The following is a 27,803-nucleotide window of genomic DNA, read 5'->3' as shown; positions in this document are numbered from 1 at the left end:
AAATTCAAATGAATGAGATTTGTTAGGGTTTTGGTATTAATTGGTTTGCTCTATGGAGCTTAAGAAGCATTCAACATTGTCACAAAGCAAAATCTCTCAATTGGGAAAAGATCATCACGCCTCAAATTTTGAAATCTCAAAGCTTCATGCAATATATATAGGGGTGTCGATGGTTCGGGTTTGACCCAGACCCAACCCGTACCAAACCTTATAGGGTTAGGGTTTGGTGAGGAATAAGGTCTGATTAGGATCCGGGTCGGATCCAAAGGATTCAATTAATATATGGACCCGAGTATGGTTTGTCAAATTTCATACTAAACCCGAGCCTGACCCGAGTTTCAACTAAGTTTCGCAAATTTTTAATGGAAAAAAAGATAAAAACATTTATTTTAATGGATATGATTCAGGTATGGTTCATGTAATCCTTATATAATACCAGTATGGTTTCTCTTATGGTAGATCCAATTGAACCGGGGTTCCAACCTCGTACCAACATCTCAAACTAGTCTAGGGTCTGCTTGAATCCAAACCCCACCTGTTGTTTATATATATATATATATATATATATATATATATATATATATATATATATATAGATAGAGAGAGAGAGAGAGAGAGAGAGAGAGAGAGAGAGAGAGACCAATCTTTGAGCCCTGTTTATTTCACCCCGTTTTATGGGGAAATAGCCCATTTTCTTTGTTCATGTGAAAATAGGCCATTTTCTCACAGCTAGGGAAACTAACGGTTATGGTAGGGCCACAACTTTCATATGAAAATCACATGTTAGCAAAGAGGGTAGCAATACTTGGCAGTAACCATGGTTTAGTCACACACCTAAAGTTCACATTTGAATGCATGTGGCTATGTTGGGATAAGCTTTGGCATCCAAGTCTTCACTCTTTTTTTTCTCTTTTCCTGCCTTCATTGGTAACATGGGGAACCGGGCTGGACAAAAAGGATGCTGATTTGACAGCTACAATCTTAGGTCACTAACGCCTCAACTCCATGACTCTGTTTGGTTGAGTATAAAATCAATCGTGATTTGAAGTCATATGACCTGCTCGGCCCGAGTCAGTTATATTCAGGCTCCGGTTGGTCCCTGCCCATTAAGCCCGACCCAGTTAATAGGTCGGGCTTGTCAAGCTATGTGTGTTCTGCACATGGGCCCGACCGGACGTAATTGGGCTGGGCTCAGCCCGAGTTTTATTGAGCCCAAACTGCAAAAATGTAGTCCGACCGCGACGCTATACAACTTGGTACCCAACAGAACCGTCTTCTCTGTCACGAGTCACGACCGATACGTTTCCCCATCAAATGCCGTCCAATCAAAAGTAGGGGTACCGACGGGTTTGGTTTGGTTTGGACCCAGGTAGAACCAGACTTGAACCAGATTTTCAAGTATGGTATCGGGTCCGGGCTTGGGTCTAATCGGGTTCTCTATAAAAAAAATCATACCCAGACCCGATAAGAACTACATGAAGCAAACCAGGTGAAACCATAATTTGTATCATTTTTACATTAAAATTTGTGAGTCTTAAACGAAACTCGGTCGGGTATAAAATTTCATTAACTATACCCGGGTCCATATATTAATCGGACATTCGAATCCGGATCCGGTTCGGGTCTTCTTATTTATCACCATACCCGGACCCTATAGGGTTTGGTTCGAGTCGGGTCCGGATAAACCTGGCCCGTTGACACCCCAATCAAAAGGCACGGTGTCTGTCTTTTTCTCTCTCATGTTCTTTCCTCTCGCAGATGCAAAAGAATATGCTTTGCTCCTCTGCAATTCTCACCTGACCTCATCCTTCCTTCCATTCTCACGACTCTCCCTTCTCGTATAGATAGAAAGAGAGATAAAGAGAAGGGAAGCGGAAGCCATGGAGGTATTGCAGGAGATCTTCCTAACCGCTTTCTTATCTCTCGTCTTCGCCTTGCTTCTCGCGAAGCTCGTCTCCGCGGCTTCTGATTCGGAGAAGGATCCACGGAAGCCCACGACAACCGCCGACGATGAATCCGCCTCGGTTGGGTTCTCCGGCGACCGGAGAGGGATTCCGGTCGGGCGCGGAGGAGGTGAGAGCGTTGAGGTAAAAGGGTTCGAGTGTGGATTGGCGAGGGAGGAGAAGAAGGGGTTGAGGTTAGGCGAAGCTCGGTACGAGAGGGTGAGGGAGACGACGGAGACGGTGGAGGTTCGCGAGGTGCCGGAGAGGATGATGGAATTCGGATGTGGAACGGCTGTTGTTCGAGGATCGGAGAGAGTTTCGGTGGAGGAGAGCGCGAAAGAGGCGAAGGATGAGGGATTCGGGCGGGAGTTGGCCGATGACGGCGGTGTTTGCCGGCAGACGGAGGAGGAGAGGACGGAAGTTGTACGGGATCACGGCTCTGAGTTGCCTTCTTCGCCTTCGGAAGGGATTGCTGCGGAATATTCGGCGGTGGAAGAGCGACGGAAGGAGGGAGAAGTTCAAGAGTTGATGGAAACGGAGGAAGGTGATGAGAATTCTGTAAATTCGAACATAGGATCGAAAACTTGCGAATTGGGGGAGGTTGCAGTGTCGGAAGCGTGCAAGGAGGAAGCTACGGAGAAGCAGGCTATCGTTGACTGCGAATTTGATCCCGAACCAGCGAGGGAGGTCGAAGAACACGAAGAAAGCATCGAGAAGGGTCGAGGGCGACAGTCTGAAGCGGATGAGAAGGGAGGTGGTGGGGTTAGTGATGAGGAGGATTGGGAAGGGATTGAGAGAAGCGAGGTGGCGAAGCTCTTCAGTGTTGCAGAGGGCTTCTTTGCTTCTCCCAATGGCGGAGAAATCTTTTCGAAGTTGGGCAACGATGTTCAGATGCAGCTGTATGGGCTGCACAAGGCTGCGACCGAAGGACCCTGCTACCAGTCGCCGCCTTCAGCATTGAAGCCGGCTGCTCGTGCAAAGTGGTACTAATCTCTTGCTTTTTGCTCTCCGGTGATGTTTTTCTTGCTGGCGTTTTTAGTTTTCTAAGTTATACAATAGAATTATCAGAAATGCGATTAGGTAGAGTTTTCTATAGCTAACCACAAGAAGCAAAAGGTAAGGATGAATTTTGCGAAGTGCATTACCGCTAATCCGCATAATTTTGTTGTTTCTTTTCTACTCTTTTTGGAGTCCATGGTGATTGTTATTCCTGACATTCTTCTTGCTCTTGCGTTGTGTGTGACTCTGACGTTATTGAAGATTGAACCATACCGTTTTTTCGCTAGTTTGGGTTAAGCCTTTGGAGTGGGTATCACACACATAGAGCTGGGTGATGAGTGTGTTAGGTGGTGGCCTAGTTTGCGAAGGATAGTCGTTCGTTTGACGTTCACAAATTTATGTTCATTTGATCCAAAAAGAAAGTTTCTGGTTGTATGTGAATGGAGTTATGATGTTGGACAACCAGGGGGTATCTAGGGGGCCTATTTTGCGCTAAATTTCAGGGTATAGTTTGATTGCTAGTCATACTAACAGGGTAGAGAGCTGCTATCTATGAGTGATGGCGGACACTGGTTACGTGTGCAAGGCATTCTTGGCAAAGGCTGGGGAGCATGAATCCGGAGGTGGCTATGGAGCAGTATATTGCACTTCTTTCTGAAAACATTCCCGAGTGGAAAGCTGCAGTATCAGGGGTGAGTCCTGAATCCTGATGTTTCTTGGAAGAATGTTGCATGTTTTTTTTTTTCAGAGGAGAATGTTGCACGTTCACTTTTAGCTTTTTTGTTAATGGGAATATAACGAGTGTCAGTGTTTCCACATTTCTTACTGTTGCAGGGTGATCAGGAACATGGTGGATGCAGTGGTGGTCCTGAAGCGGCAGCACCTGCAGGTCCTGCACTGACAACAGATTCAAACCCATCTACACGTCATCAAGCGACTTTAGAAGATCAAGGGTGAGCTCCTGAATGTTCCCTCTTTAGGCTCTGCATATTACGGATGAATAGGATTTGTGAGGTTCTCGCACGTCATCTTTCCTTGTTAGTTTCATTACAATGGAACCTTACAGAAGCTTAAGAGAATAATGATGTGTTTAAATCCCTTGGATCAGATTTGAACAAAAAAAAGAGAGAAATGGACAAGATATCCTTGTATCTCTCCCTTGCTTCCTTTATTTCAAGGATCTCAGATCCCCGATACTAAATCAGCCATTTGAATCTCCTTGGATCTTGACATGGAGCCCGTGCAGCGTGCCCCACACCACCTCAGAGCTGAGGATCTGGCATGGCATGGACAGCTGCTGATGTGGCATGTGTACCATGCTCAGATACAATGCTATTCCAACAGGTGACCCTCTGATAAAGGAAAATAGGGCCAGATCTCAGATTTGAGAATGGATCTGAGAATGACCTGGCCGGATCCTTGGATTTGAGAACAGATAGGAAAGGATCTGTTCTCAGATCCTCGGATCTCAGTTCCAAGGATCTCCCTCGGATTTGAGAACCAGGCCTTTCAATTGCATCCTTATATAAAATTGAGTGATGTTCTATTTGAAACAAAACAGATGTTTGAGTTGAAGTTCATGGTTAAGTGTCCAGAGTTGGGATGTCTTAAACAAGAATTAATGGGTCCAAGGCCCATGCTTGCCAGACATATTTAGTTCACTTTGGTCTGATGGATATATTTCTATATGTTGACTATTAGGATAACAATAGCACTTGGAAGGGATAAAAACTGATAAATGAAGAAATTTAAGAAATGCAAATTCCATCTTTCCTTCCATATGAGAAAGTACTTGCACTATGAAACAAAAATTTTAGGTATTGTAAAGGGACATCCTAAATATTCTCAATTTTAATTTCTAATGGTCGTCTGTGTGAGGCATATTTGTGATTATCACCCTCTCTTTTGATTCCAGCAAATTCTATCTACCCGGCGTACCCGCACATGTCTGTCTGTCTATCTACTCTGCAACTCAATAAATTTGAAGGAAGTTATATGTAAAGTTATCCGCTTAAAATCATGGCACAAAGAAAGTACTTGGTTTACAGTAATTTGAATGCAGTCCAGAAACATGGAGGTTTTGGAAAAGATCGATTTATATGGTTTCTGTGCCGATATTAGATGAATCAAGGAGTTATTATCATTTTCAAAAAGGATTAACTGATATTTAATTTTGAATGAATTGAGTATATTACTTTATCTCAAGTTATTATCTTATTTCTCTTGGATCCTGGTCCGACTGAATCCATTGGCAACACCAGCAAGGTTGTCCTTTTTTTTCAAATTTTTTCCTTAATTAGGAAGAGTTTCAAAGACTTGGGCCTTCTAGTGAGCAAAAGGGTAGTTATCTCTTCCATCTTTGTCAAATAATAAGAGACGTTATCCATGTGGTTTCTGTCTTTCTCTTACCCAATTTTAGCTTTTCTCTTTGCACTGAGTTTACATTCTTGATTTTTATATAATATATAGAAAGTTCTTCTCTTTGCAGAAAGTTGGAAGATGTTCATGCATGCGGTGATGGAGGCAGTAATTCTGGTGTTTCAAAGTTCATAGAAGGGAGCACTCCTAGAGGTCCACCTGGTAAGGCACATCCTGAAGCAATCTTTTTTTTTCCCTAAATGTTGCATCTAAAAGTACATTGTGTTACTATAGCCTATTTTGATGCATGTATTGAGTTATTTGTCCTCTATATGTTCAAAACATTAAAGTTACTGTGATTTGCAACTAATTACCATGTTGCTGGACTTTTCCTAAACATGACTTTGAATATTGATATATTTCTGAGGTGGTGGTTATTCATGTGTCTTACTTTAGGGTAGTCAATCTCTGTCCTGCATTTTCTTCTTCCCATAGTGTTGGTCCAAAAGAAATTTGGATTCTTTGGTATCAGTATGCTTGTTAGCATTAGGATTTGGCCTCATTTCTGTTAAGAGTTTGGGTTACACTCTTATCATGTTAATCCTTTGCAAAAGCTTTCATGGTAATTGAGGGCATGAGACAACAGCAAAAGGGGTCCTTTATCTTTTGAAATTCAATGTAAGACTTCCGATTTATAAAATGTATGAGAAATCTTAAAATATTTCACTAGAGCAAGTATTTGCCAAGAGAAAAGCAAAGAAATACCTTATAACAGAAAAAAGAAGAAAAGAAAACACTGTACCTTCTCTCTGAATTCCCTTGGGTTGGGGTAATACACCAAATGCATGTATAGATGACTTGACAATTAGGCCCTTGTAATCATTGTTGTAGCATCAAGTGTATGCTGATTCTTTCTTCACAATTACTTGTCAAGAAATATATGTGGGGTGGGGGGTGTTTAAGTTTGAGTTACCATATATTTAGAAATTTATAATGAGATGGACAAAAATTTGAAAACTGCTTAGATCCATTTTTCACATAAGATGCATAAACTCAAGATTTTATTTAATTGATAGAAATATTTACGCTATGATGGGCATGATTGCATGAATCTAATAACTTAAAGAGGTATGCAAAACCAAACTCCGTGGTTTTATTCTCTTGACATGGAGAGCTGACTTTTTAGCATGTTTATTATTTGGACTATGTAGCACGGACTCTTCTTACAGGGCACAGTACCCGCACCCATGCGACACTTGGATACAACTTCTTTTATGTCTGGTGAAGTCAACCACACTGAGGTCCATTTTTGTCCAAAGATAGATTTGGTTAACCCTCAGCAAGTCCAGTTTTATCTATAATATATGTATAGATACATAAATGCACACACATACACGTATACATACACATACATACATACATACCACTGTCACCGATATCACTGATATTTTGAAAATATTGCAATATTTTCAAAATATCAACAGATTTATCGTGATATTTTTTTAGATATTTTTTTAATTTTAAGTTTGCATTTCCTCCTTTTTTTGTTTCTTTTATATTTTAAAACCTTTAAAACATGTTTCTTTATATTTTTAAAAGAAAAATAATGCAAAACTTATTATTTTCTTAGTTTTTTTGTTGTTATTTATATTTTTAAAAAATTTTAAACTCATGAGATATTCTTGCAATTTATCTTTTGAAAATCTCTCAGAAAAATACCCTCGCCCAGAAATTACCTTTAACGATACAGGTGACTATGATACATGTATGTATCCGCACCTCCGCACTAGTGTGGTGTTATTTTTTATTACCGAGGAATAACAATTGTAGATTGTTAATTTGATTTATTGCATGAATTTATGCATGAAGTATTGATGATATGATAATTGTTTTTATTTCATTAGTATTAACCTAAAACTGTTAATATATATATATATATATATATATATATATATATATATATATATATATATATATATATATATATATACCCTCCCCTCACCCAAGTTTTTTTAAAGTGCCGCATCCGCACCCGCACCTATGTGACAGTATTTGGACAATGCCATACTTTGGGTCTCACACCTTCTTAGTCCATAGGAGTACAACTAAGGTATTGAGTTAGCAAACCATGAGAAATGTGGGACAAGTGATTGTGAGGAGTATGCAATGTGGAGGTTCAACCTGTGAGGTAACTCCCTTAAGGGTGCCAAGCATGATTTAACTCTTAAAGACGGGTATTTTATGAGGTCAAGTGGTTTGATATTATTCCCAACATAATTTTTCTTTCCAGTTCCTTCTTTTTTTCCCGTTTAGTTGTAACAATGTTTTGTTCAATAGTGAGATTTTCTTACATCTTTATTCGTTTGGGTGGTGTTTTTTCAGAGCATGCAACGGTAGATCCCTCTTCTTCAGGCTAATCTTCTCAACTTTGAGGACGCTGTCAAGTATCTCAATACTCAAGGCCCAGGATTATTTGTGGGGGATAACCATATTGATATCCATATGATATGTGCATGTGTTGACATTGTGCCATTGTGTATATGGTCCAGTTTGTGTTATATATAAATAACGTTTGGAATGTTACTGCTGGGAACAAGTGATTGTTATCATACATGTGATTATGATTATACAGACTTTGTTTCTCCAGACAACCAGATTCAGTAATCTCGGTTATTGTCTGAAGCCTCAGAGGGTTTGTTACTTTTTGGCAAGTGGATTTAGATGCTGCCAAGTAAAGACCTTAATTTAATAGAAAACTATGCCATTACTGTGTAATGTTTTCTCTGTTAGTGTAAGAGAAGCTGCTTTTTTTGAAGTTTTAGCTTCAGGTTTGCATCTTGCAGCCTCTAGATTGTTATAGGGTCACCAATTTCATGCCTTCCTATCAAAGTTGTGTTCTATCATTGTGTTACTCTTTGCTTTTTGCGAGTCATGGATGATATGTGCTCATTTCTTTTGTAAACGTTGAGGACTCAGAAGAGACCACATGTTTGGTAGCGGCCTTTACTTGTGAGCTCTATTAGCGTGCTCCAAATTCTGCCATCATTCATAACTATCCGATTGCCTTGCCTTTTTTGATGGATGGTCCTCTGATCGTTACTGTAGGGCTAGATCTCTCAAGCTTTGGGGGGGGGGGGGGGGGGGGGCACAATGACGAAAGTTTGTGACTGAAGAAGAGATTCCTAGGAAGCCAGATACCAAGGAGAACCTGATTTCTTGCAGCCGGTCTTGGCAGGCGACCATAGGAAGCGAACAACAGGGTAAGGGCGGCTCCGGGGTAGCGAATGAACCTTCACTGGTCCACCTTCGGATGATGAGCACGAATCACCTCCCACACTGATTTAGTTGTGAAAGCAGAAGGCCCTCTCTCCGTATCAGCTGGTCAGAGCATCACTTCTTGCAACCGAGTATTTGAAGCCGCTAAGAACAACTTCACCGATTCTGGGATGTCATATTCATAGTCAGAATTGCCATCCAGAATAGCAGTAACCCTAATAGGAAACAAAAATCTGAACACCGATTTTTTGATAGGGCATCCAATATATTTGATTAATGGCTTAGGTGAAATCCACGAGAAGGAGGTCTGTAGCACGTTCCCAATCTTCCAACTAAATTTTTTCTTAATCAAAGAGAGACCATAACAAAGACCTTTCCATCCATATGAACCTTTGTGGGCCAAATGTAAAAAGCAAACCAAAGATTGAAGAAGATAGTTGAACCCAGGGATTTGAAACATTCTGCAATAGCTTCCAACCAAGCTTGGAGAGACAAGCATCGTTATGGTCTCACAAGGATTTGATGCCTAAGACACCCTCTTCCTTAGTTATGCAGACATTGTCCCAATCTAACATGTGAATGTGCCGATTTGCAGGAGTCATGCCACATAAAATTATTTGAAAAATGATCTGTACGACTAATTTGACACTTTTTCTGAAATGTTTTATAATTTTTTAATATTATTCTCATGTTTAAAATTGTAAATATCTAGATTTAAAAAAATATTTTTACTCTTTGCACTTGTGAACTTTATATATGAACTTTCTCTTAAATATGTAATTATTTTTTACATAACCGTGTTTCTTCTTAGATTTGTATCTCTCCGATTTGGCATCAAATACTTGTGTTTTTATAGTCATTTTAAAGCTAATACACATGATTATAACTTTTATATTTTGAGTCAGAACCAAAAATTTCTCTAGAGTTTTCATTTTTTAAGTTTCAAAATCAGAATAGAAGCATACTCTGTAAACTAGAATAACTGAATAACCTATTTTCAGACGACGTTTTGACCTATATAGTAAAGGATTCTAGAAAAAATACAAAAAAAAACAAAACAGAAATGCCTTTTTAATGACACCTAATTCACTGAAAACAATGATAAGGAGATGAGATACAACTCGATAACATTTCTAAAACAAGAGATGAACATGTGCGGTTATACCTTTTTTATTTATTCTATAATATTTTTTAGCCACCTGCATAAAAAATATGAAAATAAAAATAAATAAATAAAAGATATATCAAGATGTTAGCTTTCTAACGCCAACAAAATCACATTAATTTGAGGAACGACTGGAGATAAACCTCCTATGAAAGATAAATTGTTCAATATAATAAAGGATTAAGAAGTTTGCATAAAATAAGTTTGCATAAATTTATGCGAGGATGAAGAAGTTTGTATAAAATATACGTGAGGATGAGAAAGTTTGCATAAAATATACGTGAGGATGAGGAAGTCTATATAAAATGAGAAACTCCACATAAAATATGTGCATAAAATGAGAAAGTTTGCATAAAAATAAGTATGAACATCCAGTTAAACTCAAATCTTGTATCTGACTAAGTTCACATATACCTCAGAAGTTCTTATAAATATATGTGCGTTGTTAAACTTAGAAAATTATATGTATTTAGGAGAAAAATAACACATATAATATGAACTCCACATATATTTAAGAGAAAATCACATGTATAAGAGCAACTCTATATATATTTAGGAAAAAATTACATGTTTAGGAAAAACTTCACATATATAAATAAAAGAAAATTGCATATATAAGAGAAAATTGCATATGTAAGAGACAAATCGAATATATTTAGGAGAAAAATCATATATATACTTTCTGCGGAAGAGTCGCTATTCTCTTATTTATATCTATTCGATCCAACGTAAAAAAACTCTTTGTTTTTATAGTTGTTGAAAAGCTAAGACACAAGCCTATAATTTTTTATTTTAAGCCAGAGCCAAAAACCCTTGTAGGGTGCATGATTTTTAGTTATAAATCTGAAATAGAAGCAAGCGTGACAAACTAGAACAACTGAATAATTTATCTTTTAGAGAACGTTTCTCCCCAACCATTGATCAAATCAAGGTGATCTTGGTGGCATTGCAAAACTAATATCTTGATTTATCTTTTTTTCTCTATTTTTAGTGCAGATAGCTAGAAAATAATATAGAACAAACAAAAAAGGCACAACCGTACCAATTTCAGTATGCAGAGCATGCTTTTATTCTAATTTTAGAACTAAAAAACAAGAATCCTAAAAGGGGTTTCAGTTCTCTCTCAAAATAGAAAAGTTACAAGCATGTCTCAAATTTTTGACGACTATAAAAAGTCAACTTTTTAATGTTAAATCAGAAAAATGCAAATATGATAATAGAAATTGTTCTGCAAAAAACAATCACATATTTAAGAGAAAATTCACATATATTTAGAAAATTTATATGTGCTAAGGGTAAACATAACTTTTTAAAACTGAATATTTGCAATTTTAAACATGAGAAGAATAGTAAAAATTGTGGGCCATTTAAAAAAAATGTCAAATTAATTGTACAGTACAATCATTTTGAGAAACTGATTCATGATCCTTTTCATTTTTAAAATGACAGAGCAAGGCAATCTAAAGCATGACATCCAAGGAAACGACGCAAGCACAGACTTGATGAGGACAAACCTACCCGCCATTAAAAGTGTCATGTTGCTCCAACTCTCCAGTATACTTCAAAATTTCTTGAGCAGATGTTCACAAAATGATGGCTTCAACCGACGTGTGAAAAGAGGCAATCCCAAATATCTGCATAAGGCTACACATCCAGCCGACGATTATGTAGCGCTCCATACGACACTCATCTCCCATATCCTGCAAATCCATTGAACCGACTAACCACCCCAATAGGGATGGCAGTGGGGCGGGGCGGGGCGGGGCGGGGGACAAGGTCTCCACCCCCGCCCCGCCTCCCTGGCGGGGATGGATTTTATCCTCCACCCCCGCCTTCGTCCCCATTTCATGTCCTCCATCCCCGGTTTAAATAGGGATGAGGCGGGGCGGGGATATTGCGGGGAAAAGTGGTCGGGGCGGGGATGAGGCGGGGATCGTGGCGGGGAAAAGTGCACGTCCATCCTCGCTTCCACCCCCGGACGGGGATGGATTTTAACCTTCGTCCCCGCCTCCATCCCCGTTTCATACCCTTCATCCCTGGTCCAAACGGGGCGAGGCGGGGCGGGGTAGGGCCCACTTTCCCCTGGTCCACTGCCATCCCTACACCCCCATGAACAAGAAAACCCCAAGAATATATCTCAACAGTATACATAATCATACAACTATTTACAGACTGAAGGTCAACACTTACCTTTTGTCTAACCTTCCTCTGGATGGAAGTCACGGGCCTGATTGCATAAACCAACATCAGAATGAACAAACAACTAAGCAATTACCAATAGATGCAAACACGTAATTAGTTGATCCAGTTTCACAAAATGTTGATACAATCGAGCAGGTAATAGCCAAGACAGTCGAGTTGTCACGCCATTCAAAGCAGCACAAGAAGCCTTGAGAGAAGGTTGAAAGGGTTGCCCATGGCAAGTAGGAGAGAAAGGAGAACTGAAAATGCCGAAAGGGTTGTTTTAGGCTTTAGGGTTAGAAAGTTAGTATTAGGAATATGGAGAGGGTGTTGCGTGTGCACCCTCGAAGATGCACTGTAACTATAGTGCATGTTCCGGGGTCCCAACTGAGCGCCGCGTGACACTCAGTCGGGTGTACGAGGGCACCGTATATCCGGCAGACTGATGTACGGCGGTGTATGACGCCCCCCTAACACCCGACTGAGCACCACGCGGCGCTCAGTCGCTCCGGACAGTGCATGTTCCGGGGGTGCACATATAACCTGCCGGAGGAATATGTATAAGAGTTACATATATAATTTTATTAAATAACTAAAGGTATTTTAGTCATTTTATAATAAAATGAAGGTTGAGAACAGGCGAGGCAGGGGAAGTGCAAGTCCATCCCCGCCTTAACCCAGCATGGGTTTTTTTTTCACCGTCATCTCCGGTTCATTTCACGTTTCATGTTGTCTATCTCCTGCCCAAATGGGGCGGGTCCGGATGGATCCCTGCTTCTTCCGTGCACAGACATCCTACCTAGAACTCATAGGTTCAAAGCATGCAAGAGATAATTGGTGTTACGTGTGGCCAATGGATCAGGTGGCTAATGGGCCAAGCCAACCGCACCTGTTATGGGCCGGGTTTGGGCCAAGGTTTTATGCCTAGGCCAGCTAGATACTGGACAGCTGGGATTGGGCGGGCCCAATGGGCCTAAGTTATTTATTATTTTTTTATAATATAAATTAAAAAAAAAACTATTGCATAGTAACTTGATAACTATTATTATTTACTTAATTAGTTAGGTTAATTTTATGAAATATATAAAGATAATTAATTGGGGGCATGATAAGTTGAAAACTTGTTAATTATTATAATTTAGAAATGAATTTGAGTCGAGGATCCGCTTGGTGGGTTGCTCTTCAAACCCGAGCTCGTTAATAACCGCACAAAAAACTCAGCCCGTTAGTAAACGGGCAGGGCCATCTCCGGGCCCGGTCCCACTTAAAGCCCGGCTGGCCGAGCTCTAAATGGCCCCGGCCGGCCCGGTGCCCACCCCTAGTTGGTGTTAGAAGCTCTGAGCCTTATGTAACGTCGTGAGCAAAACGTCCGTTGAAATCTGAAAGCAAACTAACTCATTGGACTCATCTGCGATAAACCCAGAATCGTCCGAATTCTCGTCAAGGATTTGGCCGCCAAGAGTTGTTCCTCCAACCATGGTGGCCATCTCCTCCCCTTCGTCCCCACCATAGTCTTCAATCTTCACCGATCACCATCTCGACCAAATGGGGGTCGTCATCCCACCCGATGTGTGGGAGCCTAGCCCCTGGCTCTACGTGCTCCTCTTCGCTGCCTCCTCTGCATCAATCCTTGTCTTCCCCTTCTTCTTCTTGATCTCCTCTCGAAATATCGGTGCCTCGCCCAACTCACCTCAGTTTTTTCAGTTCCAGAGGAGTTTCTTGATTGCTTTCTGCTTGGTTTCAGGTTTTTTACCTTTTCCGTGGCTACCATCTTCTTTTCTCGGCCTCTCTTTTGATGGGTAAGTAGTTAAACAGATTATAAAAATGGGTGGAAGAAATGTAATTCACTTTTGTTCTTCTGGTACCATGAAATTGGTAAGCATACAAGAAAAGAGATTACTATCATATAGGGGAAACATTGTAACTTACACCTTTACATACTACCAGCAGCATAATGGTATTTGAAGAATTTATGAAGCAAGTTAGCTCGACTAGAATCCACAGATGTATACATGCAGACACATCCATCTGTTAGAAAGATTAATGCCAATGCCAAGCTATCATAATTTTTTAATAAGTGGTGCATTCCACACCTTGAGGTGTATGCCTTTTGTAGCTATTTTTGGTGCATGTCTCGAGGCCTTTAAAAGGTCTAAAATCATATTCCTTTTTTGCTTTGATGCATTGTATTTTAAAATCATCATATTGCTATTAGGTCATTGACAAGGCCTTGCATGTTTGTTTGATTCACTAAATTATGATTTTCTAAAGCATGAAATTTCATCACATAACATTTCAGTGCCCCATATTTGATTGTTGGAATCTTTTGGATATTCATCATGGTCAAGCAGATTACCTTGTTCTTCCTTTCCCTGTTGTTCTAACTAACCAAATACCCTTTTAGCTCCTTATATGGAATTATTTTTTGACCATGTCCAAAGCTAGTTTTCTTCTCTAGTCCAATAATGGTGACTATTATTCTTAAGTTTCTGAGTTTTTTTTTTTTGCTGAAAACCTGAGCTAATCTCATGGGAGAAGTCTGATGAATTCACCTATATTGCAGAGGTCAAAAAAACGCATGCATGTTTTCTTGCCTTCTCCAACTTGCTAGTGGTATCATAAAGTGTGTGAACAAATATCCAAGTGTTTGGATATCAAGCATCTTCTTGTCATTATCCTCATCTTTATCCTCATGCAGTTTTGAGACGTGGATGGTGGCTGAACATAAAAAGGTTTGTGTCAATGCGACAGCAAATTCAATGTTAGTATTAGAAAATTATGCTTTTTATATTGTTAATTTTTGTTGTACATACTTTTTCCTTTTTCCAGATGTCTTTCAAGGAGGAATTGTTGAGTGACACTCTTTGGTTGATGACTTTTGTGGAATCTGCTTCACTAGTTGGAAGCCAGGTTATGGCAAATTCATTAATTTCATGGAGTTCTGAGAATTTTGTAGTTTTCTCTGCATTTGCTGCTTCTGCTTTGGCAATCATGTGCATCATTTATATCAGCAGTGGGTGGGGTGAACATAGACCAAGATCAGGATTAAATAATTACAAGTTTACATTGACTTCACTTGATCTCAAATTCTCAATGGTAACTGCAAATCGTTGTGTCCATATACAATTTATTGGAATAATGAAACAATGAAATTAATATTGTTGAAGTAGTTTCATAAAGTTAAAAGTCCAGTTTTATTTCTCACGGAACTTGGCTTTTTACACTTTCAATGTCTTAAAATTTTTCCTACTTTAGGTTTAAAATGTCCCTGAATTACCAAAAAGATCTTTATTGTAAACTACGGCTCTACAACAAGCTGAACTAGCTTGGGCTCACCCCGTTTATGCTCGGCTCAAACTCGTATGAGAAAATAAATGAGCTAAGCTTGGTTCGAGCCAATCACACGGACACAGTTTGCCCAAGTTTGGCTCGAGCTCGAGCAGACAGATTTTGCTTAATGAGCCGAGCTGAGCCAGCCGAAACTCGGTTCGAACTCAGGTCGTGTGCAGCCCTATTGTAAACAAGGTGGAATATGCTCCTTAATGTTCTATCCAGGAAGCTTCTATACTTTTGGTGTAAATGTGAAAGCATCTAAGACAGTACTGTATGTGCTTACCCACATGTGAATGTATGTGCTTGAACATGTATATATATTTTTCCATATGCATGGGCACATGCTTTTGTACATCTTACATTTTGTTTCTTTTTTATCCTTCTCTTATGAAGAAAATGCTGGATGCTTGCATGGCAGATAAAAGGATATTGCTATTGGCCTGGGCCCATTCAAGTGTATATTTCTCCATGGCAATCTTTTGGCTTCTCTGGACACCAACTCTAGTGGTATTTATTTTCCGATAGTTTTCAATATGTTTTTAGATTGTAGCAATTTCGCAAGTAGTAACTTTTGCAATATATCTTTAAACAGTATGTACATGCAAATTTGGGTGTGTATGCATGGGTAAAATGTTGAATTTCTTGTAGTGTTTTCTAAAAAAGAGCTATCATAAAGTTATATTGAAAACATTGAGTTTCTTGCAAAATTGTAAATATTTGTTCCCAAAAATTCGTAATATTTTAACAAAATTTAACTTTTCAAGAGTTTCACTCAATAAAAATGGTTTTAGTTACCAACGGGGCTCCGCTTGTCTGGTAGGAGCAGCTAGTGCACATATCTGATGTCTAGAGTCTAGACTTGGTATAGATATGAGGAATGAAGGAAAGGAAAAGAAAGGAAAGAAGTAGAGAAAAGTAAAAAGATTAGAAAGGGAAATTGAGGATAAAAGGGATAGAAAAGAAATCAAGAAAGAAGGAAAAATAATCCAGAAAAATAACATCGACAAGGCCTAAGTGTCAAAGTTTTTTGCACAAGTGTATTGCAAGACATGCAGTTTTCCTTTTATTGACTTCTTGATTATGTTCTTCTCAAAGTTCTAATGTTAACTAGTTGCATGGGTTTCTTTGTCATCTAGTCTCTGAAATTATGTATACCAATTTCCATCATCACAGTGAATATGTATGCATGCATCTGTGCATGTATACTGTGTGTGCACTTTGATGTGTGTGTGAGCTTCTTATGCCAACTGCTTATTTATCTTACCAGTAGAAAGGCAATTCAGTCAGACCTGTGGAACTCAAGTTAAAACTATCTAATTTGCCCAATTTTCTACAAATCACATGTTTTAAGGATGCTAATTTCTTTATTTTATAGGGTCGTATAAGTGCAATTTTGATCAGTAAGTGCCATGCTCTGGCAACTTCCTTGGACATCTAAAACAGATAATGGGAAGCATGTTGGTTACAATCAGAGACCACAGAAACATGCGTATCATATCTACTTATTATCAGCAATACCAAAAACCAACTACTATAGGTTGCCACACTATAGGTGATGGAATATCCAATATTCTATAGAAATTGGACTCACACACACACACAAATGAGGCACATGCATACACACACAATTTAGTGGAAATAAATAAACAATATTTCTTGGCTGAACTGCCAATGGATATTTCAATTCCCAAGCTATGTCACATGGGTGCGGGGGTGTGGCACTTTCAAAAACCTTGGGTGCGGGGTTCGGCGCTATATATATATATATATATATATATATATATATATATATATATAGAGAGAGAGAGAGAGAGAGAGAGAGAGAGAGAGAGAGAGAGAGAAGGGGGTCCGGGGTACCGCAGCCCAGAATTTTTTTTTAAATCCAAAAAATGGACCAAAATGACCCCGATAGCCCGCGGGCTGGCCCTAGCCCATCTCACGTATATAATAGATGGGGTTTCTAAAATCATGACCCAAACCGGGCCTGAGCCGGGTAGGCTTAGCCCATCAGGCTGCTGGGCCGGTTGCCCACCTGTATGTACCATGGTCATCCCATGTCAAATGACAACTATGGTAGCCCTTAGTCAGAAAAGGATAGCCCCTGTGAGCTATGTATATAACTTTTTAATTGAAATAATACATTTTAATACTTTTTATTTTCAATTATGTGGGACGAGTTTGAGCTGCCTTGAAGGTCTCCTCTACCCGATGTAATTCGAACCCGAATCCGAACCTCATTGCGTGCTACCTGGGAGCTCACACCTTCCTGTGTCTGAATCGGATATCCGATCCACCAACCAATGACAACCGTGGTCATGACTCATTAGTCCTTGGACTTGACCTTTGGATGTCATACATCGTCACGGGATCGTACCGTTCGGAAAAATGCCAACCCTCATATAGAAGGCAAATAATAAATAAACCCCCAAAAAAGGAAGTTCCGTATGTAAAAAAGGACAAAAAAATAGGAGAAAGAGAGTATTTCACGGTAGCTCTGTCGGCAAAATAAAGAGGGAGAGGAAGAGGGTTGTGGGGAGAGAGCGGAAACCCTAGATTCCCTCGCCGGAATTCCCAGCTTGCCTATTTTCCGGTGGCCAGGAGGGCCATGGAGATGATGAACAAGCTCCGGAATCTCGACGCCTACCCGAAGATCAACGAGGACTTCTACAGCAGGACGCTCTCCGGAGGACTCATCACCCTCATCTCCTCCATCTTCATCTTCCTGTTGGTCCTCTCAGAATTTTGTGAGTTTTCTTTTTTCCATCTTTTGATCATTTTTCGCGAAAAAGTTTGGGTTTTTGATTCCGCAGCCCAGATTTTTTTTTTAAAATCCAAAAAATGACCCTGGTTGCGTTGACCGCAACCAGGGTCGGGTTGACCGCACTGGGTGCCGCACGCGCACACGCGTTGCATCGCGTCAACGCGGGTGCGGCACCTGTCTGGCCGAATCCCTGTGACATAGTTCCCAAGTGAATTCTGATTATTAAAAACGTCTGGTTCAATCTGGACTTGTCTGTCAAGATAAGCCAAAAAAAAGAAGAAAATGAACAAAAGGAAGAAAATAAAACAGAAAACAAAAAACTACATTTTTGATGAATCACGACTGCTTATTAAATATTACTTTTCTGCCATCAGAATAGGATCTTCACAGCAAACCTATTGAGTGAAATGCCTTTGCAGCTGATTATCTTTTCAGGTTGATGGTGCTATGAATGCCAGTTCCTTGATTTTGTTATGATATTTTCCCTTCTTACTTCATGTTATGGAAGCAGCAAATCAGATGTATGCATGTCTTGTTTCAGTAATGAGATAAACAAGCTGCTCATCCTTTCATCTTAGTGCAGGCAGATGGGAGAGAGGTGTCTATAGAATTGATATACCCATGTCTGCTTGGTGCAAGAATGTTTGGCAGCACGGTGGTTCCATGGGTGTTCAGCGGTGCACTTTCTGTCCGAATAGAGGACTGCTTGACTGTTGCTTTCGTGGTGGTTAGCTTTTCTTTTTCTGTAATAGCTTATGACTACCAGGTAAGATTTATTGGAACAATTCACTGATTATGAAGTTCCTTGTTTAGCATGTTTAGCATGTTTTGCACAAATTTTCACAATCATGTTAAATATAAGGCTCCATGTTTGACGTTCTGAGTAGAATTTCACAATCGTGTTTGCTGGAAATTGCTGTCCTAGTGACTCTTTTCTGCATTATCCATGGATCTTTTGTCCTAATTGTACCTTCACTTGCAAGACTGAGGAGCATGTAAATCTGTCCTATTTTTCATCTGCACCTTTCTTTTTTTGGTTCCAGTATCTATGAAAAAGATCTTCTTACTGAGATGTAATTGCAGGTATGTACCAATGAGTTGCGTGCTGGTATGATGAGCCTGTCTTTGGTACCTGCAAATGCTGGGATCTTGTTTGCCTTGATCCAGGTGCACAACAACGTTTCTTTGCTTACCCAACCTTCTCTTTTAATCCAACTTTCTTCATCCATCATTAAAATTTTCAGGGTGGATATTACCGGAAACTTGAGAATTCAACCATCATGGCAATGTCTTCGTTTGGGTTGTTTACTGCAGCATTATGCATTCAACTTCTTAAGGGGAGATGACAACGGAATCGTAATCAACATGTATTGTGATTTTCCCATTTTGAACACAGTACAACACGTTAAAGAAAATTTTCACAAGGTAGCAATGTCTTCCATAATTTTGGAGAGAGAGATTCATTGTTTGAAAATATTTTCTTCAAAGAAAGAATGCTACAGATTGATATTTCATTTTTTTTGTGTTATCCTATCATGATCTAGAAGAATTGCAAACCCTCATTTAGAAGCTACTTAGCTCTTTGTAGAATACCATATGAAGTCCCTACCACGATTGAACCGACATAAAGGGAGCCTGGCATTGCCATGGTTGATAATTATGTAACCAACAGCCATTAGAATCTGACAATCTGCATGCATTGCATAGAGGTCCTCATAACCGAAAATTTTAAGTGAAGATGCTGGGAAGCAACTGTTGATGAAAATATCTTGGCATTATCAGGAATTACCTTTTCAATAAAAAAAAAACAAATAGCCCTGTTTGGTTGATGAAATTGAAAGACTAATCCCATGCAATTGAAATATTGATTTCAATCACATTTTTGTTCAGGAAAACAAAAGGAAAATTCAGTCTGTTAAATACTAGATCTTTTTACTCGAATTTTGCTGAATATGGTTCCAATTTCTAGTGGTATATACATGCCCCAAATTACATAGGAAACTGCATTATGCTCTGTAATTTTTTTTTCCATAACAGAACTGGGGGGCCCCTCCCATTACATGAGATTGTCAGACATGCCAGTCAGGTGGGCGTTGACGCACGATCCCCTTGAAGGGGAACAGAATTAAGGAGACACCTCTACACACCGGTTACCGTCCGTAACAGAACACAGAGAATAAAAACTGCAAACTGGGATATCGATGATGCACCCTTCTGCGTCCTTCAACCATATCAGGCAGCCAAGCTCTCCATCTGGTATTGTTGGAAGTGATTGAGATACTGCCAGCATCATTTTCCAGTAGTTCAACAGCTTCTTCCAACACCTGTAACTCAGAAGATTAAATCTTAAATATCCCTCTGAGCACCCGCCACCACAAACGCACCATTCCTCTTCTGAATGAGCATAGGCTATTGCATAGCTACCCGCACTACTAACTGAATCCAATTGAATACCAAAGTCTTTCACACCTGTAGGAGGCCATGGGCTAGGTATAATACCATAATGACACCTTACATGCATCTGAGCCAGACCAATGCAGCTTCTGAAAATTCTCACAGCACAGAGACCAAATGGTGAACTTCATCCGATTTCTCGTATATGAACTCTGTGCGTGTTTGAATCGGTTCCTGAACAACCAAATGTGCCAGATCACAAAATGGAAATTTAGTACAATATCAACCATTGATTTTTGTACCTCTTTAAATACACATCTGAGCATAAAGATGATTAATCAAAAAACATGTTTTCTATTGATTAAACATTGAAAAACACAACTAATGGTTTGGATCTAGTATAAAACACTTAAAACTATGATTTCTAGAAATCCCCATTCTTATATATATTACAAAAAACTGGTATGCACCGAGATTTTCATATTTTTTTTTATATTTTTATAAAATTTTACCGTACGGATGCGATCTAGATGCTTGGTCTTATAGAAACACTCTTAGATCATCCGATTACGATGTATAAGAATGATCTTTTAAGGCTCAAAAATCAACGGCTTAGATTTTTTGTAAATATTTAGGCATAGAAAATCAGATTTCTTAATCCAATAGTAGATTACAAGCAAATGGACCAGGCCGAATGCATCTGCAGGGTTAGATTTGCAAAAAAATCTTTGAACATCTCGGTTTATACTAGTTTAGATATTTTGCTAGTTTACATATTACAGTTTCCCTATATATATATATATAGTTCTACAGCTTGCCTATAAAAAAATATAGTTCCATCAGTAGTAGCTCACTGAACACAGATAGGCCACGCATGGATGATATCAATCGAAAAGCATAGCATGCTTAATGTTCCTAGGCTACCAATTTCAGGGCATTGGATCGTCTGAAAACACCAATCTTGAGTGCTCAATGTATGTTGGGAAGTGATAAGTGCAAAAGTTGGTTCCTTGTATGATGTTGAATTGGAAGAACTGTGAAATGTTTGCAGAACATTTCAGGCAACATGACTCAAAAGACTGGTATTAGAGTCAACCCACACTTCACTTGGACAACCCACACTTCACTTAGTCCGACCTAACACTGACTAAAGACTACTTGGGTCCATCTATTCCAGGAAACATGGCTCAAAAGACTGGGTCTTGCAGTGGTTTGGTCCCAACCTGCAACCTCGAACCAAGCCCAGTTACGGCAACCTACACCAACTGCAACTCAAAACTCTTTGCCTAGAACATATCCAAAATTAAGGATGCAAAGCCTTTGGAGTTCGGTCTTGGGTCCAAATCATGTCCAAACCATATTGTTGGATCTAGGTAGTATATATCTCAAAATCCAGGTCAGGGAACAAAGAGGGCCGGGTTTATTGGGATACTTTTCCAAGATGGATAGTCATTCCTGCGACTTAGGTCAATCTTGCAAAACTTGATGAAGTCAGCCAAGTGAAAGCCTATAGTGTTTTGACTTTGCAAATTCAGGTCTCCCTATTCTGCTATTGGTTCATTAAGCCACAAAACTTTGAACCATAGTGACAACTCATTCTTTTTTTTTTTAGTAAATATCGGCAACCAACATTTTATAATTTTAATTCAAATCCGAGCCTGACTAATATTCAAAGTCCTAAAAGGCATATCTGATTAGCTTCAATAGCTTACCGGATCTGGATTGAGTGACAGTTTTTCTTATCAGAATCCTAATCTGACATAGACCGTTTGGTTGTTTTTTCTCGTTGCTCATGCTGAGTGGTTTGTAATAGAGGATGCTTAGTAGCCACTAGGGCTGTCAAGGGGTTGGGTACCGGACCCATCAGTGTATACCCAAACTCGCCCAAATAACAAATTGTCAGGTTCAGGTTTGGTTTTGGTTTTGTCGAGTCACAAAATAAAAATCCCAAACCCGAATCTGAATAATTTCAAAACTTTACTTTTACTCAAAGTACATATAAAACACTCATATCGGGCCAGGTACCTAGCAAAAATCATACCCAAACCTGGCCCACATATTACTTGGGTTAAGTTCGGGTCAACCCAAATACTATTAAAAAATGACTGTATATGTACTACAAAAATGATGTGTTTCTCGAAAAACCCTAAAAAATTCAAAAAATATGCCCAATGTCCAAAATCACAAATGTCCACCTTTAAAAAGATCATTTTAACCGTCTTATAGTGAATTTCCTCCATATGTGCGGACTTTCCTCTCAAATATCTGCATATGTGAATTTTCATTTGTATTTGCGATTTTTCTTTCAAATACCTGAATTTTCTCCCACTCATTTGCAAATTTTCTCCCAAAATATAAGAATATACAAATTTATCACAAGTATGTAATTCTCCTTCTAAATATGCAAATGCGGCACTGTATTTTTATGATTTTCCCTCTAAATATGTTCTTTTGAAGCATCACTAAAGGCTTTAGCGATGTTTTTGAAGTGTTGCTAAAAGCCCATTCACACTTTTGAAGTACTGCTAAAGGCACATTGCACTTTTGAAGTGTTTTTTTTTCTCAACTCTTTTTTACTAAAAATAAGATAAGAGGCACATGTAGGCAGACAATCACAAATGTAGGAGAGGACATTAAAAAATGTGTGGGAGAAAAATTGCATATTTAAATATTTGAGAGGAAAGTTCGCATAGGTGAATGTTAAAATGATCTTTTTACAACCGAAAATTTGCAATTTTGGACATGGGGCGATTTTTCAAAAATTGAAGGTTTTTTTAAAAAAAAATGCATTATTTTTGTTGTACGGTACAATCATTTTCCGAATATTATTCGGGTTCACACTTTTTATGCCCTTACCCAAAAAATTGGGTTTGGGTCGGTCAGGATAACCTGATACAAACTTGACCAATTGACAGGCCTAGTAGCCATTATACCCCAAAGTAGGCCTATCAATTAGGCCAGACCCAATTATGTGGGACTCAATAATGCCTACATCCAAACTTAGTCCAGCCTGTTTATGTATAGTCTACTTAGCTCTAGCCTCTAGTATGGATATGGACCCAGTTTTGGACCTGCTGCTTAAAAATCAGACCCCCACCTCTAGGACCCGTTTTATGTTTGCAACTTTGCACCGGTAGACCAACGGAGGCTTCACTTGTCTGGTAGGACAGCTAGTGCACGTCACCTTATGTTGGGACGTTGCAGGTTCAAAATCCAATGGTATAGAACTGGTAGGGGTCTGCGTAACCCCAGCTTGCCTTTAAAAAAATGTGCACCGCTAGGGAGTAGGGACTGAGAATCGGGTGAGATCCAGTTAGGCTTGGGTAAGGCCCGATCCGTCGATAGTGCTGGGCTGTGGAAAACTCGGAAATTATTCGATGGTTTTCCGGTTTTTTTAAGACACGGAAATTACGCGAAACTTTACTGGCTCTATCAATTCGGTCGTGACGAAACTCTCTCAGAGCGACTCGGATCGAGAATCTTCTTGGGTCTTATTCGCCGACGTGAGCATAAGAGGCACAAGTAATCCAAAAGAGTGAGACCTCCATAAATGTTGGGAACCCTCCTCCTGTGACGAGAAGCATTCAGGAAGAAGCGTGATGACCAAGTGGGTCGTGCCAATTTGATGCTACAATGAGGAGAAAGGGGTTGTTGTTTCTCTTGGTAGTCGCCATCATTTTGGTTCTTGTATTGTCAATCCCGCGGAAGGTAACCCCTTTTTCTTTCTCCTTATGTGTTTGGTTCACTTCTCTTACCTTTTAATTAGATCTTGCATTGGTTTCCTTTTCTGATTTTTAATGCTTTCGTCTGCTATAGCTGGAGTTTTTATGAAATGGGTTTGTTGGTGTTCTTGATTTCCTTCGTCTGTTATAGCTGAAGTATTTATGAAATGAGTTTGTCGGCGTTCTTGGTTTTCTTCATTGCAGCATTCTTGGAGTTTTTTTTCTCCATCTGGGTGTACTGTATTTTGTGTTAATTTTGTTGGGTAGTCTGGATTCTTTGGGATAAAGTTTGGCAATATGAACTTATGGTTGAATTTGATCATAAAGTGAAGTTGGTTATGCTTTATTTCGTCTTTACTTTGGGAATGGTTAAAAGATGTGGATATGTTAAACAATTGAATAAGATCCACAATAGAAGGCAGTTCTATGTTTTCTTTAACACTAATTGGGATGCTTGCAAGGGTAAGAGATTGGAATCTTAGATCGGTCAATCTTTAGTTTATGCCAGGTCCTGAGATCTGTTGTATAGAGTAAACCTTGGTCATGATATGCCTCTTATTCATGATTTCAATGTAGTGATGGCATTGTCAAGCAGCCTGTCTAGCTGGGAAATGAACATTCTGATCATACTGTGCGGATTTTTTCAGATTGCAGCGTATTTTACCTTGTGTCCCACTTTTATTTTCCTCATGCAATTCTATGGTGCAAGAACTTCTATAGCCACCGTAAGCGTCACATTTTCTTGTCATTACAAATATAGTCTGGATTTGGGGTCTAATTATCTTGGAACAAAAAGATTCCCAGGAGCCATTGCTGCAATGGATGTACAGCCTTCTTGATTGAGGCTGTGCAATAGCACTTTCTGATGATTGAGATGATGGGATGCAATTTTACTTTTCTGGCAGTAAGGTGTCCTTTAAAGAAAATGTTCAGTCTGTGATCGGGCCTATCCATTCCATTTATGTCTGTTACGCTACCTGAAATGATGTTTCAAATATACTATAAGTGGCTAATTAAAAAAGGTAGAATCATGGCCACATTACACAATCTGCTTGGATCTTATCTGCTTTAGGAAAACATAGGCATAACTTCCTTCAATTGATGCATGTTCATGGAGACTCTCGTCAACCTTGCCACTTCCCTGTTCATATCCTCATCATCTGTTATCTTTTGCATTCGACTCTTTGGCTGTATGCATACAACCTTATCTATATGTGGCATGCTGCAATTTATGGTTTAAATATCTGGTATGACAGTGGGTTGATCTGATGACTCATCTGAGTCAACCCAGTTGACCTTCCTACCAGGTCAATTTTTTTAAGTTTTAGTTATACATGGTTAACATCAGAACTTATGATGATAGGAATGGAGTTTATTTGTTTTATTTGTGCATGAACCCATTCCTCATGTTAATTTTCTTTACAATAGAGCATGCTATCCGTTCCAATTACAAATATTTGCTATTTTAGGTTCTGATGTTGCTTTTACATTGAAACTCTACTTTATCAATGCCACAGTCTCACGGTTAAGCTCTCTTTATGACAGTGAAGTTTATACATCACACTAAATAGTTGATTGTCATGCTTGATAGAATACCTCAGTGACAAAAAAATGATGAATTTACTTTCTATAATTCATATTTTTTGGTATTTAAATATTAGATACATCAACAAATCGAGTGACAAATCACTGGGGTTTCAGATCATTACAATTTAGAAGATAATTTGGTTCTTATAGTTATTCTCATGTTCATATGTTTTGGAGTTCACGTGTTGCTTGAACTGTTCCTTAGGATTTTTATATCTTGCATAGTGTGGATGTTACATATTTTGAGTTTATAGGTCAAGTGCTACTTATCTGTTGTACATCTGATTTTAGGAGGAAGAGAAGACTGAAGAGGTGCTTGAGATTACTCGTAGGGTTTTCTTGGATGTTGATATTGATGGGCAACATGCTGGTAATGGAATCACTTTTTTCTTATTGAAATTAATTTTCATGAAATTTATAAGCGTCCACAAGCCCTTTTTTTGGAATTCAATGATGGAATTTAATTTTCTGATATGAAATTATCCATTATTTCATTTAAATTCTATACTTGATTAATATGCCTGCATCTTTGACACAGCCCATCGCTGTGAATTTGGATTTCTTATGATGATAAAACTAAGTGATTTGTAGGCACTTGTTCCTTTTAATATAAAATCAAGTGATTCTTGGCAAATATCTCCTTTTATCTTCTTTTGCAAAAGACCTTATTTTAGAGATTGGGATGATTATGGTCAGGATTAATACTGCTTCTTTTTTTTTGGTAAGATAAATATTAGTATGGGGACCTTATCCCTCCGTGTTCATTATTGAAAAAAAAAGATAAATATTAGTAGAATCATACTTACAGTGTGAGTAAGTTGTGAATTTAGTGCCAGCTTCTTGTAATTGCTACAAATTTAGGAAGGTAAAATAGGACATTAGGATATTTAGAAGTTATTTGTCTCTTTTCTCTGTGTGTACATGTGCGTGTATGCTTGCATTCATGCTGTGCATGTTATCGTTGCATTTGTATAGCAAGTCATTTTTATAAAAGGGATGATGATGTTTACTAATTTTCAAAGACAAGAATGGTGATGAGAAATTACCCAAATCTTAGCATCAAAGATGGATAAAGGGGTCATGACCTTATTTGAGGAGTGAGGACCAATTCTAGGTGACCTAATCCAGAAAATGTCCAATCTCGTGTAATTAAAGAGCAAAAAATACAAATAGCCTCTTATGGGCTTACAAGAACACAAGAACATAATGACCACTTATAGGTCAATACAAAACTCATACACATAAGCCACTTATGGGCTTGAATCACAAGTAAAAATAATGAATATTATTAAGAGATTAGGTGCTCGAGAAAGCAATACCCATCTAAGGGGAAGCATCCCTATATATACACAAAGGAGAGCCAATATAGCTGTTGGGAGCATCCCAACAGCTATATTTGTACCATGACAATATTTCCTATTATAAAATCAGGAATTTAGAAAACAGAAAAAATAAAGGAATCAAAAAATGTACAAAGACACTAGTGCCCCTAGTGGGCACATCATATATAGTGAAAAGACTAAAATACCCCTATTGGGTATTACCTATTAAAATGATATGAACATATGTATCATACATATAGATTTATTTATATGTATATAATTTGTATCATACCATATCATACGATACATTACGATACATATCGTATCAATGCAAGAGATTGATATGATACCGTATCTCGAGACAGGTGTGTATCGTAGGTGTATGGCATGTATCGTACGATTCGGTGCAAACTTAAAAATGGGAAAAACCATGCTTTTATGTTTTTTGGGTTTTAAAGAGCTTTTGAGAGCCGAAATCTTCATGCGTATAGAACATACTGAAGAGCTTCCCGTGCACCCTAGGAGTCGTGAGACCATTTTTGGGGCCGATCTTTGCGTCAGGGAGAATATGTATATACATATATGATCATATACATATATATGATACAACTTAACACTCCCCCTCAAACTTACATTGTGATCACCAAAAGTTTGTCAAGTAAGAAGTGAAACTGGGAAGGTGGAAGCGCTTTTGTGAAGAAGTGAGTTAGCTAAAATTCTGATGCTACATAGGGTAGAATAATAATCTTCTTAAGATATTCT

The 27,803-nt window shown here is 38.8% G+C and overlaps 2 protein-coding genes and 1 pseudogene across 2 annotated transcripts in view; all 3 read left to right on the top strand.

Moving 5' to 3' along the window:
* The first annotated feature begins 1,762 nt into the window (after nucleotides 1-1,762).
* Nucleotides 1,763-8,075, top strand: LOC149817848 (uncharacterized). Its single transcript, XM_089984710.1, has 5 exons — nucleotides 1,763-2,926; nucleotides 3,529-3,634; nucleotides 3,777-3,895; nucleotides 5,431-5,522; nucleotides 7,683-8,075. Exons 1-5 carry the CDS (start codon nucleotides 1,881-1,883, stop codon nucleotides 7,715-7,717), a joined length of 1,398 nt encoding a protein of 465 aa, XP_089840836.1. The 5' UTR covers nucleotides 1,763-1,880; the 3' UTR covers nucleotides 7,718-8,075.
* Nucleotides 8,076-13,467: 5,392 nt separating this feature from the next.
* LOC149817847 (uncharacterized) lies at nucleotides 13,468-19,472 on the top strand (annotated as a pseudogene).
* A 4,473-nt stretch (nucleotides 19,473-23,945) lies between these two features.
* The window catches only part of LOC149817846 (peptidyl-prolyl cis-trans isomerase CYP21-1-like), a 35,299-nt gene continuing 31,441 nt past the window's right edge, over nucleotides 23,946-27,803 (top strand). The window contains exons 1-2 of the mRNA XM_089984168.1: nucleotides 23,946-24,118; nucleotides 26,011-26,089. Coding sequence (XP_089840294.1) covers nucleotides 24,044-24,118; nucleotides 26,011-26,089 — 154 coding nt within the window. The 5' untranslated portion in view covers nucleotides 23,946-24,043. The remainder of the gene's footprint in view (nucleotides 24,119-26,010; nucleotides 26,090-27,803) is intronic.

Source organism: Nuphar pumila, chromosome 13 (genome assembly GCF_984573655.1).
Source record: "Nuphar pumila chromosome 13, dmNupPumi1.hap1.1, whole genome shotgun sequence".
Classification (NCBI taxonomy): domain Eukaryota; kingdom Viridiplantae; phylum Streptophyta; class Magnoliopsida; order Nymphaeales; family Nymphaeaceae; genus Nuphar; species Nuphar pumila.
Note: the sequence above shows the minus strand (reverse complement) of the source record. Positions and strands in the feature narration are given on the sequence as shown.

Bases quoted from the DNA above. Each gene is read 5' to 3' on its own strand.
- LOC149817848 (XM_089984710.1), top strand. From the start codon at position 1,881: ATGGAGGTATTGCAGGAGATCTTCCTAACCGCTTTCTTATCTCTCGTC. The intron at 3,896-5,430 runs GTGAGCTCCTGA...TTCTCTTTGCAG, and splicing joins GCGACTTTAGAAGATCAAGG to AAAGTTGGAAGATGTTCATG. The intron at 5,523-7,682 runs GTAAGGCACATC...GTGTTTTTTCAG, and splicing joins CACTCCTAGAGGTCCACCTG to AGCATGCAACGGTAGATCCC.